General features: G+C 44.6%; 1 protein-coding gene across 1 annotated transcript in view; it reads right to left on the reverse strand.

The window, feature by feature from the left end:
- The window catches only part of SI (sucrase-isomaltase), a 210,546-nt gene that overhangs the window by 114,808 nt on the left and 71,362 nt on the right, over nucleotides 1-24,376 (reverse strand). Inside the window, 1 exon segment of the mRNA XM_075863657.1 lies at nucleotides 6,543-6,566. Within this exon segment, the coding sequence (XP_075719772.1) occupies nucleotides 6,543-6,566 (24 nt within the window).

Below are 24,376 nucleotides of genomic sequence, written 5' to 3' on the forward strand. Positions count from 1 at the left end.
TATTAATCCCTGTATGTGTCTTTCTAAAACTGAAAGAATTAGTGTTCATATTATGCATCACTAAGCACCTAATGAATAAAAAAAATAATTATTTATTCAACGGCCCTAAATTAATAAATGTGCTTGGAAACAGTTACTTACTGAAGGAGGCTGATCTTTAGAAAATAGGCCTATAGTTTTTCTATTCATTTCATGACGGTATTGTGGATGTTCAGTTTCTCCTAATCCAAAAACATAATCTGATGGAAGTCTGGTGGAAATCTGAAGAAACATATCTTCAAACGTCATTCCAGGCAGTTTAGAATCCCAACTAGAAAAAGCAAACATAGTAAAAATTATACATGTAGCTTCTATGTATACCGTATACATAAAAGCTGTATTGTCCTCTCTTGGCCAGATCCATCGGGTTCAGCTGCACTGATGGATAGGTTAAGAGAGAACGATAGAGCTTCTATGTGTACAGGATGCATAGAAGCAGTATCGTAAAAAGTAAAATAAAACTTTTAATAAAAGTCATTTAGAAAAGTGGTTAAAACACAAAAATGAATGGCATTCCCATAATGACATAAAATACAATGATAAACCATATCAGATGTGAAATATAAATGCACTATAAATAAGACTATTATTTACTAAGTTGGCATCTATATTTTAAACACATTTTCAGTAGAAAAAATTAATAATTTCTCACTATCTTTATTTTATGCAACAGGCATAATTGTTGTTGATAATATATGTATGATTCATCTTTTTAGACTCTGCTAAAAACTATTTCTTAAAGTATATCAGCCGTACACATTTCCATCAACATCTCTAATCCGAGTGTCTCAAACATTCGAGACTCAAAGGACAGATGATACAAGCAATAATCCCCCTGGACGGAAGTCTAATTTCTTTTTGTTCTAAATTTGATTAGAAGAGAGAGCCTGACATTTTACTGAGGAATCAATTGCTTTCAAAGCGCAAATGAGTTTCTGAGGAAGTGCTTGAAGATATTCCCTCTGGCTCACTAATGGTCCCCTAAAATAACAGACCTCTCCAAAAAGTAGTAACTTAATTAATTTACTTAACAAAACACATTTTTCACAGAAAGACTAAGTATTTTGACATATAACCTCCAAAATATGTAACAAATTCTTATACATGTATCTCTATGTACATATAACTATAAAACAGCCTATGTTATTTGCATATGTTAAGAACGATCATTGCCTTCTGTATAAAGAGATTATGCTAACCCCTTAACGACATCCAACGTACTAGTACGTTGTTGTCGTTAGGTACTTAACGCAAAACAACGTACAGGTACGTTGCTGATGCTGTCTCAGAAGCTGAGCCTGCACCATCGCCAACAGGTGTCAGCTGTATATTACAGCTGACACCCTGCTGCATGCAAAGGACCGGAGCTAGCCCCCCCGATCCAATCGATTAACACCTTAGATGCAGCACTCAAAAGCGAGCGCAGCAGATCGGAAGCCCGCAATCGCGGAGTTCCATTGACTGCTCTGGCGTACCGGGGACGGGGCCTAAAAGGCTTCCGGCCGCAAAAGGAAGATGGCGCAAGCTCAGATCCCTGCCATTAACGCCTTAGATGCCGCGCTCAAAAACTATCGCGGCATCTTAGTGTTTTGTAGCGATCAGCATCGACACGATGTGATCGTGAGGATGCCGATCGTTATTATGGCAACTGGAGGCCTAAGGGCTTATTCAGACGAATGTATAATACGTCCCTGCTACGCGCGTGATTTTCACGGGCGTCGCATGGCCCTATGTTAGGGCTTATTCAGACGAACGTATAATATGTTAGTCAATGGGCCGTTCAGACTGTCCGTGATTTTCACACAGCGTATGTCCGCTGCGTAAAACTCACGACATGTCCTATATTTGCCCGTTTTTCACGTGCCCCGCGTGATGCGCGCTACTGTAGTCAAAACTATGAATGAAAACAGAAAATCACCAGGTGCATTTCTGTTCACAAACATAAAAACAGAGTGTCATAATGAGGGCGGCTGTGCGAAAAACAAGCAGCCAGGCATCATATGCTGCTGACACACGGAGCTTTTATGGACCTTTTGCGCGTGCAAAACGCACACGCTCGTGTGAATCCGGCCTTACAATGGCCTCCTGGTCTGCCACGTACATTAGTCTAATAGTCTAATAGTTTCAAGTTATTAAAAACAAAGGCAAATATTCGAAGTGAGATAAAAATCTGCACTGCTTTGCTCTTAGAGCATTCCCTCTGGAGGGAATAAACAGAATACGTTGCTTCAGATAGAAGCTTAACTGATTCTGCGAACATAGGCCCTTGGCCCTCTCGGTCTTAATGATCGTAATGATTTCAGTTATTTTTTTTACTTAAATTCGTTATATATATGGCCGTAGTAATCCACTCAGCTAATGTGAGATAGGTGGAGAACTCTAGGACCAAGTAGTTCAAGTAACCACTAGATTTGTTTCATCATTTGTATCTATATAATGTTATGTTGCAGCTTTCGCAACATTGTCATCTTGCTTTGCTGACACAGACCATACATGGTAATTTTACCCTTTTTTTATTAATGCTCACAATTTTGTATGTAACATTAAAGTTTCCGTATGTGTATATCATGGGGAGTGGTCTGCAATAATGCTAAGTCTTTGACAAAGCATGGGAGCACGCAAAACGGTCGCAGGCTTGAGCTCCGCATTTATACACACGTACTGACCTTGTTTGTTTGCCGTAACATTAAATGAACATTCAACTAAATGGTAAGTGCCGTGGATCTTTTCTACTTTTAACTTAATAAAAACAAACACTGCCTTTTTATAGGAAAAAATGAAAACATTAAAAAAGTACACATATTTGATATTGCCGCGTCCGTAACGACCCAAACTATAAAACTATAATGTTATTTTTCCTGCACGATAAACATTGCAAAATAAAAAAAAAACAATGCCAGAATCGCTATTTTTTTATCACCACCCCTCCCAAAAGATGAAATAATAAGTTATCAAAAAGTTGCATGTACTCCAAAACTGTACCAATAAAAACTACAAGTGGTTTCACACAAAACAAGCCCTTACAAAGCATTTTTGACGTAAAAATAAAGTAGTTATGGCTCTCAGAATATTGTGACACAAAAAAGTTTTTAATTTTTTTTATAAAGTGATTTTATTGTGCAAACGCTGCAAAACTTAAATAAAACAATATACATTTAGTATCGACCTGCAGAATAAAGTAAAATAGTCATTTATTGGTAAACAATGTAAAAAAAAAAAAACATGGTCAGAATTTATGGTTTTTGGTCTCCTTGCTTGCCCAAAAATTTAATAAAAAATGTACCTCTAAATGGTACCAATGCCAACTACAGATTGTCCCACAACAAATAAGCCCTCACATATGACACCATATGAAAACACAAAATGTGCAGAATGTTCCAGTAGCAAATAAGATCGGGCACCATTTACCAGTGCGACACCAGCCACATATCTATGAATAATGATTTATTTACCGGATTATTATACTCTCTCATTATGTCCTGATGTACTCTGCACAGCTTACATATGCCCCCACATTATAAACTGAAATACCAGTAAAACCCCAAACAGAACAACTGCCAAGCTAAATGAGCACTCTAATAGTCAAATGGCGCTCCCTCCCTTCTGAACCCTACAGCGTGCCCAACCAGCAGTTTACGTCCACATATATGGCACCGCTATACCGGGGAGAACCGTATTAATATTTTATGAGGTGTTTTCGGTGGCACAAACAGACGAAGGCTTCCGGGCCGAAACGCGCGTCGGGGCTGACACCAGAGACGGTGACTTGTTACAATGGGTATGAGCTCCGCTTCCAGCATGTGCCTTTTTTCCAGCAAAAGTTTCTTCCTATCACATTTAACCTAATGGGTTTTGAGTGTCTGCAACTGGGGCTGACAATACAGTTATTGCCCTGCTCCTATTTCATGTGTCTGTTTTCACCTGTTTAAATGGAGCCATGTATTTTACTTGTGCATGGTACTAGCATTTCTACTGTTTTTTGCTACTGATTTTGCATCTGGCTCTATTCAGGGGTATTTATACTGTTGTACACTCATTAATTGATGTTTATTTAAATCATACTTTAAATATGTGAGAGAGATACATACTGTAATGGCCGGAAGGAGGTGAAGGGAAAGTGAGCCCTAATCTACCCACCGCCCTGTCCCTGCCTACTTGCAACGACCCGCCCTAGGCGACGAGGTACAACTGGGCGGCGGTCCCTACGCTATCTAAGTGCACAGGAAAACAAACAGGGAACATGCAAGGGAAGGGGCAGTAGCCACGGAACGCCACGAGGAAACGGAGCGGCGAACGGACAGTCAGGACCAGGACGAAGTGAGTACACCCAAGCGGGCAAGGAGACAGAAGCAAGCCAGGGGCAAAGCAAGGCAGGTAAAGCAGAACTGCAGCAAGGCAGAAGCACGGCAGAAGCAGGCTGGAGCAAGCAGCAGTGGGGCCAGGAATCCAAAAGAATTACAAGCACTGACGGAGAGAACAGGGCAGGTAATAAAGGACAGGGGGCGGAGCTAACTCCGACAGACCAGGCCGCGATAGGCTCTCCCACTCCTGAGCCTGCCACCCTGGTTGGTGGGAGATGGTGTCAGTCGAACAGGTCTGGCCTCAGGTGTGGATTGATTAATCCCAGGAGTATACCTAGATGAAGTACCTGGCAGATCCCTAACAGTACTCCCCCTTTTATGAGGGGCCACCGGACCCTTACTAAGGGGACCCGGTTTAGTGGGGAAGAGAAGGTGGAACCTCCTGATCAATACCCCAGCGTGAACATCACGGGCAGGTACCCAAGTCCTCTCCTCCGGCCCGTATCCTCTCCAATGGACCAGGTACTGGAGGGAGCCCTGGACCATCCTACTGTCCATAATCTTGGCCACCTCGAATTCCACCCCCTCAGGGGTGAGAACGGGAACAGGGGGTATCCTCGAGGGGGACCAGGACGGGGAGCAGCGTTTAAGGAGGGAGGCATGGAAGACGTCATGTATGCGAAAGGATGGGGGCAGCTCCAGGCGGAAGGATACAGGGTTGAGGACTTCAATGATCTTATAAGGTCCAATAAATCGGGGAGCAAACTTCCTGGACGGGACCTTAAGGCGCAAGTTCCTGGACGACAACCAGACCAAATCCCCGACGACAAACCGGGGGTTAGCAGAACGTCTACTATCCGCCTGAATCTTTTGTGCGCTCTGGGACGCCTCTAGGTTCTTCTGAACCTGGGCCCAGACAGTGCACAGTTCCCGATGAACATCCTCTACCTCAGGATTATTGGAACAACCAGGGGAGACGGAGGAGAATCTTGGGTTAAACCCGAAATTACAGAAAAACGGGGAGACCCCTGACGAGTTACTGACCCGGTTATTCAAGGAAAATTCAGCAAGGGGAAGGAATGAGACCCAATCGAATTGACAGTCAGAGATGAAACACCTTAGATATTGTTCCAGGGATTGGTTGGTCCTTTCCGTTTGGCCATTAGTTTCGGGATGGAAGGCGGAGGAGAAGGACAGATCAATCTCCAACTTTTTACAAAAAGCTCTCCAAAATAAGGAAACAAATTGTACCCCTCTGTCAGAAACGATATTGACTGGGGCCCCATGGAGACGCAGGATGTGTTTCACAAAAAAAGAAGCTAACGTCTTGGCGTTAGGTAGCTTCTTAAGGGGCACAAAGTGGCACATCTTGCTGAAGCGGTCGACTACCACCCACACCACCGACTTGCCCTGAGATGGAGGCAAATCGGTGATAAAATCCATGGAGATATGGGTCCAAGGTCTCTGGGGAATGGGCAAGGAACGTAGTAGGCCCGCAGGTCGGGACCTAGGGGTTTTGGACCTAGCGCAAACCTCACAAGCGGCGACGTAAGCCCTAACGTCTTTAGGCAACCCAGGCCACCAATAGTTTCTGGTAATGAGGTGTTTGGTGCCCAAGATGCCAGGATGACCAGATAGAGCGGAGTCATGGTTTTCCCTGAGTACCCTCAGCCGGTATTGCAGGGGAACAAACAGTTTGTCCCCAGGGACGTTCCCGGGAGCTGCACCCTGATCAGCCGCGATATCAGAAGCTAAATCAGAATCCGTGGCAGAGACGATTATACCAGGGGGTAAAATACAAGCAGGATCCTTCTCAGAAGGAGGATTGGCCATGAAACTACGTGACAGAGCATCAGCCTTAATATTCTTGGACCCAGCCCTATAGGTAACCAAGAAATTAAATCTGGTAAAGAATAGTGCCCACCGAGCTTGTCTAGGATTAAGCCTCCGGGCCGATTCTAGGAAAACCAGATTCTTGTGATCCGTAAGGACCGTTACCTGGTGTCTGGCCCCCTCCAGGAAGTGCCGCCACTCCTCAAAAGCCCATTTAATGGCTAGAAGTTCGCGGTTGCCAATATCATAGTTACTCTCCGTGGGCGAAAACTTCCTAGAGAAGTAAGCACAGGGGCGGAGATGGGTGAGGGAGCTGGTACCCTGGGACAAGACGGCCCCCACTCCCACCTCGGAAGCGTCAACCTCCACAATAAATGGCTCCTCTTGGTTGGGCTGAATCAGCACGGGGGCCGAGATAAAGCACTTCTTGAGGGTCTCAAAGGCCTGGACGGCCTCAGGGGGCCAATGGAGGACATCAGCACCCTTGCGGGTAAGGTCCGTAAGAGGCTTAGCGACGACCGAGAAGTTGGCAATAAATCTCCTGTAATAGTTGGCGAACCCTAAAAAACACTGTAACGCTTTAAGGGAGGCAGGTTGGACCCATTCCGCCACAGCCTGAACCTTGGCAGGGTCCATGCGGAATTCATGAGGAGTGAGGATTTGCCCTAAAAATGGTATCTCCTGTACCCCAAAGACACATTTTTCAGTCTTAGCAAACAGATTATTCTCCCGAAGGACCTGGAGCACCTTCCTGACATGCTCCACGTGGGAGGACCAGTCCTTGGAAAACACCAGTATGTCATCAAGGTACACTACAAGAAATACCCCCAGGTACTCTCTCAGGATTTCATTAATAAAATTCTGGAAGACAGCAGGAGCATTACACAACCCAAAGGGCATGACCAGGTATTCGAAATGACCCTCGGGTGTGTTGAACGCAGTTTTCCACTCATCCCCCTCTTTGATGCGGATAAGGTTATATGCCCCCCGTAGATCGAACTTAGAAAACCATTGGGCTCCCTGAACCTGATTAAAAAGATCCGGAATCAAAGGAAGTGGGTACTGGTTCCTTACGGTGACCTTATTCAGGTTACGATAATCAATGCACGGCCTAAGACCACCATCCTTCTTCCCCACGAAGAAGAAGCCAGCACCTACAGGAGAAGTCGAGGGGCGAATGAAACCCTTGGCCAGGCATTCTTGGATATACACCCTCATAGCTTCACGTTCAGGACATGAAAGATTAAATATCCTACCCTTAGGAAGCTTGGCACCAGGCACCAAATCGATAGCGCAATCGTAATCTCTATGGGGGGGCAACACCTCGGAGGCCTCCTTAGAAAACACATCGGCGAAGTCCTGAACAAACTCAGGAAGCGTGTTTACCTCCTCCCGGGGAGAAATAGAGTTAACAGAAAGACATGACATAAGACATTCATTACCCCATTTGGTGAGATCCCCAGTATTCCAATCAAACGTGGGATTATGCAACTGCAACCAGGGAAGGCCTAAAACCAGATCAGACGATAATCCCTGCATCACCAGTACAGAGCACTGCTCCAAATGCATGGAGCCAACAAGGAGTTCAAAAACAGGGGTATGCTGAGTAAAATAACCATTAGCAAGGGGAGTTGAGTCGATTCCTACTACAGGGATAGGATAAGGTAAATCAATACAAGGCATCTTTAGAGACATAGCAAATTCCACAGACATGATATTAGCAGATGAGCCAGAATCCACGAAAGCACTGCCCGTGGCAGCCCGGCCAGCAAACGAGACCTGAAAGGGAAGCAAAATTTTATTGCGTTTCACATTAACGGGAAATACCTGTGCGCCCAAGTGACCTCCCCGATGATCACTTAGGCGCGGAAGTTTTCCGGCTTCTTATTCTTGCGCCTGGGACAGGTGTTCAGTAGATGCTTGTCGTCCCCACAGTAGAAGCAGAGACCATTCATTCTGCGAAACTCCCTACGTTGTCGAGGGGACATGGAGGCCCCGAGTTGCATAGGTACCTCCGAGTCCTCCGTGGAGGGGCGAGGAGACGGGACCTCGGGGGGATCGCAGAAAAGTCAGAGGGGAGCACACTGAAGCGTTCTAGCTGACGTTCCCTGAGACGTCGGTCAAGTCGTACTGCTAGGGCCATAACCTGGTCAAGGGAGTCAGACGAGGGGTAGCTAACCAGCAGATCCTTCAGGGCGTCAGATAATCCTAACCTAAACTGGCACCTTAGGGCCGGATCGTTCCACTGAGAAGCTACGCACCACTTCCTAAAATCAGAACAGTATTCCTCAACCGGTCTCCTACCCTGACGTAAGGTCACCAGCTGACTCTCGGCTAAGGCAGTCCTGTCAGTCTCGTCGTAAATGAGTCCGAGGGCAGAGAAAAAACGATCAACAGAGGAAAGTTCAGGGGCGTCAGGAGCCAAGGAGAAGGCCCACTCTTGGGGCCCTTCCTGGAGTCGGGATATGATGATACCCACCCGCTGGTTCTCGGAACCTGAGGAGTGGGGCTTTAGGCGGAAATACAGTCTGCAACTCTCCCGGAAGGAGAGAAACGTCTTACGGTCCCCTGAGAACCGGTCAGGTAACTTGAGGTCGGGTTCTAGAGGTGAGGTGAGGGGTACTACTAAAGCAGCGTCACCCTGATTGACCCTTTGGGCCAGGGCCTGGACCTGTAGGGAGAGGCCCTGCATCTGCTGGGCCAGGGTCTCAAGGGGGTCCATGATAGCGTCAGCGTAGGAGAAATGGTAGACTAGGTAAGGGCTTGTAATTATGTAATGGCCGGAAGGAGGTGAAGGGAAAGTGAGCCCTAATCTACCCACCGCCCTGTCCCTGCCTACTTGCAACGACCCGCCCTAGGCGACGAGGTACAACTGGGCGGCGGTCCCTACGCTATCTAAGTGCACAGGAAAACAAACAGGGAACATGCAAGGGAAGGGGCAGTAGCCACGGAACGCCACGAGGAAACGGAGCGGCGAACGGACAGTCAGGACCAGGACGAAGTGAGTACACCCAAGCGGGCAAGGAGACAGAAGCAAGCCAGGGGCAAAGCAAGGCAGGTAAAGCAGAACTGCAGCAAGGCAGAAGCACGGCAGAAGCAGGCTGGAGCAAGCAGCAGTGGGGCCAGGAATCCAAAAGAATTACAAGCACTGAGGGAGAGAACAGGGCAGGTAATAAAGGACAGGGGGCGGAGCTAACTCCGACAGACCAGGCCGCGATAGGCTCTCCCACTCCTGAGCCTGCCACCCTGGTTGGTGGGAGATGGTGTCAGTCGAACAGGTCTGGCCTCAGGTGTGGATTGATTAATCCCAGGAGTATACCTAGATGAAGTACCTGGCAGATCCCTAACACATACGTGGGAGATTTGCCCTGTTTGCTGAATAGCTTATCTTGCTGGCTAATGTATCAGAATATGTACATGACTTTATACAATTGTAACCCACTGTGGATGTATTCCTGTATTTGAACAGTGTTGCCCTTTACCCATATATCTGGAATTATTATATACAATTAATCTGGTTGTCTTTCTGTACTGTGGAAATCATCTCTGTTTTAATTTTTGTGGCATTTTTTAGATGTATTCAATTAATAAATTTTCTTTTTAAAATTATTTTGGTGTGTCAGACTCCGAACTTTAGGTTTTTGTTACTAATCAGCGGGTTCACCGCTATTACCATGCGTCTTTCCCCATAAGCTATTATGTTATAAGTCAGATTTGTGACTACAATAAATGTATCTGGGGAATATTTTTCGTGGTGTTCTTCATGTAGGTATACTACAATAATGGCTTATCAGTGGAAAATTGCAATTTTCACTTTGCACCATCCGCTGCGCATTAATTTCTAATCAAATAATACCTGTAGGAGTCAAAATGCTCACTACACCACGAGGTATTGTTTCCAAAATAAGGGTCACTCCTTGGGGGTTTGTTTATTTGATTCACTGGTGTGATATATGAGTAAAATATAACATTTATTTATAACTCTCTAAAAACAGGGGTACAATCACCACTGTGAAAAAGCCCCACCGTGTGTATAAAAACGTATTAAATAATAAACTCTGAGTTCTAATTCAATTGTGAACCTACTATAGCTCAGTGTTCAACAAGAATATCAATACGGAATCAGCATTTGAAAAATGGGCATAACAATGGTCTTGACCCTAATTCACACTAGAGTCCGTGATAACCGCACCGGAAGCTCCTAGTGTTGAGGTATACAAACAATGCTAGTGTTCCCAATGCTAAAAAATTCCTATTCACAACCGACCCAACGCGTTTCAATACTCATCATCAGGGGTCTGTAGCTTGGTCACTCTGGCCAGGGATGCCAGCGATATTTAGTTCAGCAGCAGGTATTCTGCTGTACTCCACGGAAGCATGCTCGCATAGATGTCAGCGGGTTTGTTTATTTGACCTAAGAGCCCTACAATTGTGAGTCAATGCTATGAAAATCACCAAAATAGACCTCAAATTAGCATGGTGCTCTTTACTTTTAAGCCCTATCATATGTCCAGGCAAATGATAACTGCCTTGAGGAGTGTAGTTTCTAAAATTGCGTCACTTTTTGGGGGCTTGCACTGTACACTGGTACCTCAGAGTTTTGCAAATGCGACATGACACCCAAAAACCGAGCCAGCAAAATCTGCATGCCAAAAAGTGCTCCTGCAATTTTGAACCCTGACATGTGTCCAAACAGCAGTTTATGACCCCCATATGGGGTATTGCCGTAATCGGGAAAAATTGATTTTCAAATTTTGGGGTACTTTTTCCCTTTTATTCCTTATAAAAATGTAACATTTCCACGTTTTGTCAGAAATGTTTTTGTTTTTCATTGCACAGCATCATTTCACTAAATTCAGCAAAAAGCCTGTGAGGTCAAAATGCTCACTTTACCCCTCGATAAATTCCTTCAGTGGTGTAGTTTCCCAAATGGGGTCACTTTGGGGGTTTCCACTGATTTGGTCCCGTAGGGGTTTTTCAAATGCGACATGGCACCTAAAAAACATTCCAGTTAAATCTGCATGCCAAGTAGTGCTCCTGCCTTTCTGAGCCCTGCTGTGTATCCAAACAGCAGTTTATGACCACATGTGGGATATTGTCGTACTCGGGAGAGATTTTTTTACAAATGTTGGGGTGTTTTTCTCTTTTAACCCTTGTAGAAATGAAAAATTTCAATATTTTTGTGGAAAAAATGTTGATATTCATTTTCACGTCCTAATTCCACTAAAGTCCGCAAAAAATCTTCGGGGTCTAAATACTCATTATACCCCTTGATGAATTCCTTGAGTGCTTTAGTTCCCCAAATGAGGTCACTTTTGGGTGGTTTCCACTGTGTTGGTCCCTCCGGGGCTTTGCAAATGCGACATTTCACTAGAAAACCATTCCAGCAAAACTTGAGCTTTGAAAGCTAAAAGGTGTTTCTTCCCTTCTGAGCCCTGCCGTGTGTCCAAACAGTTTATTACCACATGTGGGGTATTATGTAATCGGGAGAAATTGCTTTTCCTTTGGGATGCTTTTCCCTCCTTTTTTTAAAAAAAATGTAAAATTTCCACGTTTTATCAGAAAAAATGAAATTTTCAATTTCACAGCATAATTCAACTACATTCAGAAAATAAACTGTGGGGTCAAAATGCTCACTATGCCCCTCGATAAATTCTTTCAGGGGTCTAGTTTCCAAAATGGGGTCACTTTTGGGTGGTTTCCACTGATTTGGTCCCTCAGGGGCTTTGGAAATGTGACATGGTGTTGAGAAACCATTCCAGCAAAATTTGAGCACCTACCATTCTAAGCCCTACCATAAAACAGCAGTTTATCACCACATATGGAGTATTGCCAATCTCAGAAGAGTTCACGTTACAAATGTTGGGGGGATTTTTTTTCTCCTTTATCTATTGTGAAAATGGAAAAATTTTAGCTAAAACTAAATTTTATTAGAAAAAAACAAAGATTTTTCCATGAGGGGTGTAGTTTTCCAAATGCTGTGCTTTGGGGGGTTTCCACTGTTTCGGCACCACAAAACCTCTTCAAACCTGACATGGTGTCTAAAATATATTGTAATAAAATTAAGTCTTCAAAATCCACAATGTGCTCCTTTGCTTTTGAGGCCTGTGCTTCAGTCCATTAGCACATTGGGGCCACATATGCGATATTTCTAAAAACTGCAGAATCTGGGCAATAAATATTGAGTTGCGTTTCTCTGGTAAAACCTTCTGTGTTAGAGAAAAAATGAATTAAACTGATTTTCTGAGAAAAAAATTATATTTGTAAATTTCACCTCCACTTTTCTTTAATTCCTGTTAAACACCAAAAGGGTTAAAGAGGCTCTTTCACCAAAATATAAGTGTCCTATCTCCTACATAATGTAATTGGCACTGTAATGTAGATAACAGTGTTTTTTATTTTGAAAAACAATCAATTTTGAGCAAGTTATGCACAATTTTAGATTTATTCTAATTAGTTTCTTAATATACAACTGGGCGTGTTTTAACTTTTTTACCAACTGGGCGTTGTAAAGAGAAGTGTATGATGCTGAACAATCAGCGTCATATACTTCTCTCCATTCATTTTTAGCAGTAATCGCAACACAGTTTGATCTTGCGAGATAACGCTGTACTGTCACATACTCACATATTAACTTTACCGAAGTGTCATGGGAGTGAATAGACATCACCTTCAGCAAGGACGCAATTTCTATTCATCACTCCCGACATTTCGGTAAAGTTTCTGTGAATGACAGCACAGCTGTGCTGTGTGAGTAAGTCCCCGAGAAACTTTACCAACTTTACTTTGTCGGGAGTGTGAATAGACATCACGTCCTGGCTGGAGGCAATGTCTATTCACTTCAAGACACTTCAGTAAAGTTAATGGGGGAGTATGTGACAGTACAGCATTATCTCGCAAAGATGAATGGAGAGAAGTGTATGACGATGATTGGTCAGCGTCATACACTTCTCTTTGCAATGCCCAGTTGGTAAAAAGTAAAAACACGCCCAGTTGTCTATTAAGAAAGTAATTAGCATAAATCTAAAATTGTGCATAACTTGCTCAAAATTGATCGTTTTTCAAAATAATAAACACTGTTGTTATCTAAATTACAGAGCCGATCACATTATGTAGGAGATAGGGCACTTATAATCTGGTGACAGAGCCTCTGTGTGTTTCTCACTCTGCTCCTGCTTCCTCCCCCTGCTCACCCTCCTCTCCCCATAGACTTGCATGCAGCATGTCTGTTTCTGACTCACGCTCTCTACTCTCTCTTTCTGCTCCCACCTCCACTTTCCGTAGACTTGTATTGGTAGGCAGTGAAGAGATACACCCCCACCTTCTGCAGCCCGTCAATTCTGCTCTGTAACCATTGATAGACTTTGCTTGACAACATAGTGTGGACAGCAGATTACAAGAAGGGAGACATCTAGTGGCAGTAACTTCACACAGAATTTGCATTGATAAAACAACTGCATTTCAATAGTAAGTAAATTACAAAGTTAATTTATATCAGGTAAACTATTAGATTAGCACAAGTTGTTAGAAAAGTTAGTGTCCATTTAAATGTACAGATTAAATCCAGATTACCAGATGGAAAAAAAAAATATTTTCCACTCTACTCAAATAATAAATAATAATAATACACTAATTTATATCTAACTTTTATTATTCACGATAAAAGATAGCCACACAGTTAAAAATAAACTGATGTAAATGCTAGCTTAGACCATCAGAAAAGTTGCTGAGTTTTTTCTAATATTTGCCTGCCAGTGAAAGAAACAAAGAACATGTTTGTTATGGAGGTGACTGCAGTTCACACTCCATATAGATACATGTCACAAAAGCAAAATGTCTGAAATGAAAAAAAAGTCAGATCTCCCAACATGTCTCGCTGAGTAGTAGCGTCTTCAGGGGCTAAAGGGCAATAGCGCCAGAAATGCTGTGCAAGAGACTTATAAAACCTCGGACATGCATCACAAAGTATCTCCTGTAGAGTTATTCAGTCAGAGCATTGTACACATAAATGTCTAGCTAGTTAATTGCGGGGCTTGTGTATTAGTCAATATCAAGACAGAACAAAGCGCTTAAATATATAGATTATGATATAAGGTGTGTCATTGCTATGGGGAATTTTGAAGTTCCTCTGGGGCATGTACGCCGTGTACAATTACTAGATTTAAATAGCCGCCACAAACCAACATTTTAATATAATAATATAAAAATACAAAAATTACACGTTACATATTAACTATCATAAATATAAAATGCAATGTGTGATTCTCAACAATGCAAAATAACTCTTAAGAGTTGAGAGGTTGCATCATTTTTATATATCTTTTTAGAGATGTAGGAGCAAATAATTGTAACTTAGAGCATATTGCAATTGTTATTTGAAGATTAGCAATGTTTTGAATCTAGAGCTGCGATAAGTGATATCAAAGCAGAGACATAGATTACTATATAAAGTAATATGCATTGTAAATATTTTTGGATTCTGGTGTTCTGTGTTTTATATTTATGATATTTAATATGTAACATGTGAAATTTGTGTATTTTTATATTATTATTTTAAAATGTTGGTTTGCGGCGGCTATTTAAATCCAGTAATTATACACGCCTTACATGCCCCAGAGGAAGCTGAAAGGGCAACACCCAGGGTCAGGCTAGAGAGTGTGGCATGCCGCATGCTACAGATTGTGATATGCTTTTTATGTTCATTAATCCTGTGAGTATGGAATAAAAGCATGGAGTGAAATTGTCCAAAATGTGTTGCACTATCTGTTCCCTTTTTCCCTATTTTGGAGACATAGGTTGGTGACCGATTGGAAATATCTGGATCGAGACACCCCCATATTTCTTGTGGAACTACAAGGTGAATAACATCTGAGAACACACAAGCAGGACTTGGATCTAAGTATTTGCATATAGCCTGGGGAAAAAGTGTACCCTCCGAAAGCACTCTGGACTTCCTTCTTTAAAACCGTCTAAGCGGTAACATCGATATATATTTGTCTATATCAACTTTGAGGGGTTGAGGATTTCACCTAATATTTCTTACCTGCTCCGGTCAAAACACAATATATATCTAGTAAAGAGCCGGGGATTATTATATATTTTATAAAAGGCTATTTGTTCTGAGTATAGAACACATAGGGTAGTCTTGTCTATCAACCATGGGTTCTGGAGTTTCCCAGCTTTGGGGACAGTGCCGCACATCATGACCTTTGCCGCCACAGTACAAACATAGGCTAGCGGAACATCTGCGCTGCCGCTCCTGGTCAGACAATCTGACTCGGTCCACCTGCATAGGCTCTTCAAGGACAACAACCAAAGGAGGTAGCAGAGGAACTTAAGAGCCAGTCTGCAGGACCTTTTTTCTCGATGAGCTTCCTGGGCGCATTCTCGGAACCTCATGTCGATACGTGCAGCCAGAAGAATCAGAGTATCCAAGGTAGAAGGGATATCACGACCTGCCAGCTCATCTTTGAATTTACTGGCTAATCCCTGCCACAAGGTTGCCAAAAAGGCCTCGTTGTTCCAGGCAAGCTCCGCTGCCAAAGTACGGAAATGCATGGCATACTCTCCTACCATCTATTCTCCTTGGCAGAGAGTCAGAAGCGAAGCAGCGGCAGAAGACGTTCGGCCCGGTTCCTCAAACACAGTGCGGAAAGTCTCTAAGAACAACTGCAGGTTTTAAGATTCCGGCCCCTCACGTTCCCTGAGCCAGAGCATTGCCAGACAGTAGGGAGACAATGAAGGCAACTTTGGTCTGATCGGAAGTGAACAGATGCGCATGCAGCTGGAAATGGATTTTGCACTGGTTGAGGAAGCATCGAAAGGTTCTTGCATCTCCATCATAACGAGGTGGAAGTGACAAAGAAATTCCTGCCCCAGAGCTGACTGGAGTTTTTACCAGTTGTGGGGTACGTGTAGCAGCAACTTGAAAGGTAGTCGAGGGGGAAAGAAAAGCAAGATCCAATTGTGTGGCAGTAGAATAGACCTCTTATAGAAGTTAATCCTGGCGTGCTCAGAGATTTCGCATGTCCGCTTGCATTGCTCGGTCCGGCGTCTTGGGTTGACCAGTGGGATCGATGGCCTGAGCAAACTGTCGTGGCCACGGGGAATGTAAACCCACTGGGCCACTCCACCATAACGGAGTATCAGCTGGCCAAACAAATGTCAATAACAGTCACTAGGATGAGAGTACCTGGATAGCTGGCTTGTGCGGGTTTATTGGAAGCTGGCTTGTGCTGGATGATCGGAAGGTGGCTTGTGCTGGATAATCGTAAACTGGCTTGAGCTGGATAATCCGAAGCTGGTTTGTACCAGATTATCGGAAGCTGCCTTGTGGTGGATTATTGGAAGCTGCCTTGTGCCGGATTATCGGAAGCTGCCTTGTGCCGGGGAATCGAAAGCTGGCTTGTGCCGGATAATAGGAAGCTGGCTTGTGCCTGATTATCAGAAGATAGCTTGTGCCGGACTATCGGAAGCTGGCTTGTGCTGGACAATCAGACTTGTCTGGGATACAGGACACGGACTGTAGTCATCACGGAATCTGTACTTGACATGGACACCGGACACGAATACTGGATAACGCCATGGGACCTTTGCAGACTGACACAGGGTGAGACACAACATTGCCCAGGCAATGAGGAAGTGGGCAGGGTTCCTTTTAAAGTGCAGGGTATGCTGGGATTGGATTGGAGACATACAGGCACAGGCCACAAGAGAGTGCAATGTGCATGTGGTTAGCTACCACCAGCTTTACAAGGTGCATGCCCCCAGACTAAGTCTATCTTTACTGACCAGGTCACAGGACGCATGCTCATAGATTCCGTCTGTATTTTGGAATACTATATACTGCCTGTTCGTACACTTGCATTTTTGTTATAGTTTCCAATAGTCTTTCAACGGGATAATCAGGCTATTATCAATTGTTCTATAGTTCCCAGCAGTCTTTTGACAATGTTATCAGGCTATTCTTTCTCATATCTAAGGTTTTATAAGTCCATTGCACAGCGTTTCTGTCGCCAATGTCCCTGCCGGTCTTCGGCTAAACATGACAGAGGAGCTCTGAGTTCTTTGTTTTTTAATTACATACATTTTGCTAATGTGATACGTATCTATATGAAGTGTGAACTGTATGGCTCACAAACTGTAGACAGCTTCAGATAGTATGTTGTAGTAAGGGTTACAAAAATTTTGTTTTCGTAACCCTTATTACAACATACACTACCGTTCAAAAGTTTGGGGTCACCCAAACAATTTTGTGTTTTCCATGAAAACTCACACTTATATTTATCACATGAGTTGCAAAATGACTAGAAAATATAGTCAAGACATTGACAAGGTTAGAAATAATGATTTTTATTTCAAATAATAATTTTCTCCTTCAATGTTTGCTTTCGTCCAAGAATGCTCCATTTGCAGCAATTACAGCATTGCAGAACATTGGCATTCTAGCTGTTTTTCTTTATCAAAGATTTATATTTTGAAAAAAAAAAACAATACAAAAACATTTCACGGTTTGTGCAAAAAAGTAGAAATTTGTACGCAGTACAATACATTCTAGTGAAGCATCATAACATAACAACAGTATTCGTATACATATATATACAAGTATAAGAACAACAATAGGAGGTAGCCTCCTACCTATTGAAATTGAATGAAAAAAGAGATATAACGGCAATAACAGTATCATGTTCGCATTAAATCAGTACAATAGTCAGGGAGACCGCCCCCCCAGTAAAGTGAGAAGTGACACATATAAGAGCACTTTTGAGTATATGGACATACAACACATAACATCAGACCACAAGGGGAAATTACATACAGACAAAAGACAAGAGCGCCTCATGTAGGTGCTATAATTAATTTAGAACCTGCCATCCAACCAGAGAGGTAGATCAGTACCATCCCGGAATCCAGACCACACTATCCAATTCTGGACAAAAATCCCGGATTTGCCCCTATCCACGGACAGCAACTCCTCCATCCTCATGATTCCATTCACCTCTGTTACCCATTCCGCCAGGGACGGTACAGTACGTGATTTCCAGTGACGAGGAATCACCGTTCTCGCTGCAGTCAAGAAATGTCGAAAGATCCCCCTTTTGAGGTGTGGGAGTGATCCCGGGACCATAGAAAGCAAGCCTATGGAAGCCGAGGTTGGGACCTCAGTATGGAAAAGCTTGTTGACTAGAACAAAAATCTTCCCCCAAAAGGGACGTAGCAAGGGACAATCCCACCAAATATGCAACATAGTTCCAGGAGCCCCCCCACACCTCCAACAATCAGCAGACACATCAGGGTATATCCTGTGCAACAAAGTCGGACAGCGGTACCACTTGGTAAGTATTTTGTAATTCTTTTCTTGTGCAAAACAAGACATCAGTAATTTATGAGCTAACAGGAAGGCGGTACCCCACTCTTCCTCAGAGTGTCTAACCCCCATTTCCTCGTCCCATGCGGCAGTGAAGGATAATTGAGAAAAAGCAAATTTCGGCAGAAGGATCCCATGTAGGTGAGACAACAAATGAGAAGGGGCTGTGGGCAAGGACAAGTAGAGTTCCAGAGGAGTCTTATCCTGTAGAAAGACCATACAATCACCCATGGAAGAGATATAGGACCGTAACTGCAAATAGGACCACCAGGTTGACCTCCTTCCCGGGCAGGCAGCCGATACATCTGTCATTGGCAACATGGCACCGTCTGGAGTAAGGGTCTCAGATATACATCCACCATTTTCTCTCTCCCAACGGAGGAATGTATCCACACCCTCCGCCGGAGGGAAAGAAGGGTTATCAAATAGAGGAGTCAAGGGACCCGGGCGATGAACAAGGCCCGTAGTGCCCAAGATCCGTTCCCATACCATTAGAAACTGACGTGTGAGGAAAGGAAGAGGGAGAGTTTGTCTCTGAAGGACTGACAGCCACGGTAGAGAGGATAATGCAAGAGGAGACATAGCTTTTTCCATGCGCACCCATTGCTTACCTGACTCCGAACGGAACCAATCCACTACTCTCATAATTATCGCCGCTTGATGGTATCGTTTAAAGTCTGGGAGACCCGCCCCCCCGTCTACTTTTGGTCGGCTAAGGACAGCATACCGGATACGAGGCTTAGAGGAGCCCCACACAAACTTAGTAATGGCCCTATGTAAAACCTGGAAAAAACTGGATGGTACTGCAATAGGGACGGTCTGGAAGAGATATAAAAATTTGGGCAAGACATCCATTTTGACCGCATTGATACGTCCAAATCAGGACATGCGGTTCCCGCCGTATTCCGCCAAGTCCTTCATGGTGCGCTGTAGGATGGGCATATAATTCAGAGCATACAAGTCTGACTGTTGTGTAGGGACATGTATCCCTAGATATTTTAAAGATTTAGGTTGCCACCTGAACGGAAAAACCTGAGCAAGATAGGCAGCTAAAGGTTGATCCAAAGAGATATTCAAGGCCTCCGATTTAGAGTAATTGACTTTAAAATGACTTAGATGGCCAAAGAACTCAAACTCCTCCGTCAGGGATGGCAAAGAAATCATGGGAGTTGTGATAAATACCAGGAGGTCATCCGCATATAACGCCAATTTATGATGCCGTGAGCCAACGCGTATACCTTTAATATTAGGGTTGTTCCGCAGTGCCACGGCCAGGTGTTCCATGACCAGAACATACAAAAGAGGCGAAAGTGGGCACCCCTGTCTCGTGCCATTAGCAATAGACAGAGGATCAGATAATAGTCCGTTAACACGAACTCGAGCAGAAGGCCTTTGGTACAAGGCCATTATCCTATCCACCGTGGTGGTGCCAAGGCCCACCTGCATCAGGACACTGCGGAGGAACACCCAGTGCACTCTATCAAAAGCCTTTTCGGCATCTATCGAGAGTAAACACATCGGTATCTTACGGGACTGGCAGTACGACGTCAAAAGGACGGTTTTGTTGGTGTTATCCCGCTCTTCACGACCACATACAAACCCCACCTGATCATCCAAAATCAAGCCTGGTAGTAACGGCGATAACCGAGAGGCAAGCAGCTTCGCGAAAAGCTTCACATCTACATTAATTAACGATATGGGCCTGAAGTTTGCGCACACCGTTGGGTCCTTGCCCGGTTTTGGTAGAAGAGTTATATGAGCCTCGAGGGATTGAGGCGCAAAGGGACACGAGGAGGACACAGAGTTAAAAACTTTCGTCCGAAAAGGAGCCAGTTGATCTTTAAATGCCTTATAAAATTTGTTATTAAACCCATCTGGCCCCGGGCTTTTGCCCAAGGGCGACTCTCCAATAGCACGCTCCACTTCGGTTACCAAAAAATCCTCCTCAAGCTCCAAAGCCACCCCCTCCTCCAAGGTCGGCAACGCAGTATCATGAACATAACGGTCTATTTTATCCCGTAACAATTCTGCCTGCATATCATGAAATTGGCCTTTAATATTGCATAGCGCCGAATAATAGCGTTTAAAGCAGTCAGTAATACCGACCGGGTCATGAACTTCAACACCCGAGGGAGATGAAACTTTAGGGATATATGACGCTTGTGTACGGGGATGCAGTATTCGTGCCAGAGACCTACCGCATTTATCTGCATATTCATATGCGTGCTTGCGCATCCGATCCCTGAACCGAGCATGCGACTGATCTATCAGAGAACGCAAGGATTCTCTCGCTGTAGTAAGCTCTGCAAAAATCTGTGAGGATGGAACCCGTTTATGACATGATTCCAAATCCCGTATCTGAATCAGGAGCCGTGCAATCGCAAACCCCTTTTCACGCTTCAACCGCGCCCCATGTTGTATGAGTACCCCTCGAATGACACACTTCAGTGCCTCCCACTGGAGTGGCAAGGGAGTAGCTTCCTGTTCATGAACCTCAAAGAAACCGGTGAGTGAATTTTTAATGGCCGCCACGCATACTGCATCCCGCAACAAGTTGTCATTAAGTTTCCAGAATTGGAAATTAGGCCTTGAATTAGGAAATGTAAGGGTCAGAAACACAGGTGCATGGTCCGACCAAATCATAGGGCCCACGTCAGAGGTAGGGTGCCAGGTAAGCAAGTGGTGGCTAATCAAAAAAGCGTCTATCCTACTATACATATTATGCAATGGGGAGAAATAAGTGTATTCTCTTACCTGAGGATGAAGGATCCTCCACACGTCAATCAACTGCATGGAATGCATCACATTTTTCATGGCCCCCAAATGTGACTTAGGAACAACAGACCTGCCCGAGGAGGTGTCAAGTCTGGAATCAAAAGTCAGATTAAAATCACCTCCAACAATTAGAACGCCCTCAGTGAACTCCTCCAATTTCCTTAAGTACAATCGGCCTACTCGTGCCTGGTCCTTATTGGGGAGGTATAGATTAGCCAAGGTAAAGATCTTATTACTTATGGATAGTTTGAGAAAAACATATCTACCATCCGGGTCAACCAGAACATCCAGAATTTTATGCGAGAGTGACTTATGAATACCTATACTGGCACCCTTGGACTTGGATTCCGGGTTGGTACTGTGGAACCAGGCCGGAAAATATCTGTTTGTGAACTGTGGCGTATGGCCAGTCTGAAAGTGAGTTTCTTGCAGGAACAAAATATGTACCCGCTCTTTATGCATGTTATATAAAATTTGTGAGCGTTTTTCTGGGACATTAAGCCCCCTAGTATTAAAGGTGCAAGTCTTCAATTGTGCCATTGCCACCACTCACTGAAGGAGCTCGTAGAGCAATGTGCTAAGTAGAGGCGCGACGAACAACAGGACAAACAAGGAGGGGGAAGACAACAACAAAGACAAACAGAAAGGTGAAATAATCACCTACTCCTTGAGCTACTCAAGGAGAAACAATCAAGAATACACCGGATATAACCAGTGAGTCCCTAAGAGGAGAAGTGTCAGGACAAGGCCTAGCCAGTGCCCCACACTCCCCAACCCATTGCAAATATCACACATCTTAGAACCAACACTTGAACGGAAAGAACATCAAGGCAATTAGCTCAATATCATGAGAGAGTGAAATAATGGCCGACATTTGGTCAGGATCAAAACAGAGATGCCTACATAACATTATATTCCCGGAAATTTACACAGGTACCGCATGGATGCACAGGCATGTAATTAGTAACAACGTATATAATCACATAGCATACATGGTGCAGTAGTACTTGCAGCTGAAGAACATTAATTAATCCCGGTTAACTGATTAATCTGAGCACCTGCAGTCCCTATCTAGGGCGAAAGAACAAGCATATCTGGGTATTATAAAACACACATCAGACCTTCGCCTCACAAGATATAAGCAGTAACATTATGGCTTAACCGGCCTAGGCCGACTGATGGCTGACCAAGAAACCTCTATACAAAATCACAGCGGATCTGCATGTCGCCCCCCAGGACGACCCATAGGAGAAGCGGGAGAACGACCATGTTGGCGTGGCCTTGAGCGCTGTGGTGGAAGAGGGACTTACGGCCAATCAGGCAGGGAAACTCTCGGCACCTGGAGGGCAGCACAGAAGTCCGGGACATCCCCATGGGTCCCGAACACTCAGCAATGTCCCATCTCTGCAGACCTGTAGCTGGAAGGGGTGACACCAGGAATAGGAGATCTCATGCTCTCTCAGCACATCCAGCAAGGGACGAAGCACTCGGCGTTTATCCAGGGTCATCTTGGACAAGTCGGATAACAACTGGATCTTGACCCCTTGTAATAAGACTTCTCCTTTATCTCGGGCCTTCCTCATGATCTGCTCCTTCAGAGAGAAAAAATGGACACGGCATAGCACATCTCTGGGCCTATCAGGATCCGGGTTACGAGGGCCAAGAGTCCTGTGTGCCCTATCCAGCTCCAATGGATCATCGGCAGGACGCTCCAGCAGGGAGTTAAACAAAGACTGTAAGACAGGTATGAGTTGCCCCGAAGATATATCCTCAGGAATGCCCCGGAGCCGAATATTGTTACGGCGATTCCGATTCTCATGATCTTCAGCCAGGTTAAATAAAGCATGAATCTGCTGGGAGTGATGATCCAGCCGTTCTGCATGAGAAACTTGCTGCTGTGTAACAGATGAAACATCGCCTTCTATGCGCTGAACTTGATCGGACAATTGAGAGACATTAGTCGTAAGAGCCTGTATCTCTGATTTATAAGTCATCTCAAGACGATTCACATAACGCTCCATGTCCTGTTTAGTGGGCAATGTGGCGAGCTGCTGTCTCAAGCCCTGTAAATCATCGCCCATCCTAGCAGAGCCATTAATGTGAGGGGAGAAATGAGGATCCAGATCCCGAGGAGACGCAGGCATTGATGCAGACCCCAGCATGCCAGAGGATGAGGAATGAGAGACCCGGGCGCGATGACTGACCCCACGTGGCGAGCAGGACGGAGCGGGAAGCACCATGACAGTTCCAGAAGGGCCCATCTCCACCCCCGCCAGCAGGGAAGGGAACGAACCCTGGGAGCCAAAGACCGGAGAGGGGGTACTGTCGGTACCTGATGCTGTAGCCGCAGTAGCAACTCCTGAAGAAGACTCCTCTGCAAGCGGGAATCCTGGTACAGTTCGTCTCCCCTCCAACGGCGCCATCTTGGGAGACGACCCGGCAGCAGCGTCGGTGAGAAATCGCTGAATGGAACCGGCTGAAGACATCTGCCTCGTACAGTATGGAGTCCCCATGGTTGCCTTAGATTTCCTGACCATTTAGGAAGGTTCAAGTGTGCCTTATGAGCGGGTTATGGAAGTGCAGGAACGGAGCTCTAAAGCAGCACGTCTGGTCAGCGCCATGTCCAAGCCACGCCCCGGCATTCTAGCTGTTAATTTGCTGAGGTAATCGGGAGAAATTTCACCCCATGCTTCCAGAAGCCCCTCCCACAAGTTGGATTGACTTGATGGGCACTTCTTGTGTACCATACGGTAAAGCTGCTCCCATAACAGCTCTATGGGGTTGAGATCTGGTGACTGCGCTGGCCACTCCATTACAGATAGAATACCAGCTTCCTGCTTCTTCCCTAAATAGTTCTTGCATAATTTGGAGGTGTGCTTTGGGTCATTGTCCTGTTGTAGGATGAAATTGGCTCCAATCAAGCACTGTCCACAGGGTATGGCATGGCGTTGCAAAATGGAGTGATAGCCTTCCTTATTCAAAATCCCTTTTACCTTGTACAAATCTCCCACTTTACCAGCACCAAAGCAACCCCAGACTATCACATTACCTCCACCATGCT

Source organism: Rhinoderma darwinii, chromosome 4 (genome assembly GCF_050947455.1).
Source record: "Rhinoderma darwinii isolate aRhiDar2 chromosome 4, aRhiDar2.hap1, whole genome shotgun sequence".
In the NCBI taxonomy this organism is placed as follows: Eukaryota; Metazoa; Chordata; class Amphibia; order Anura; family Rhinodermatidae; genus Rhinoderma; species Rhinoderma darwinii.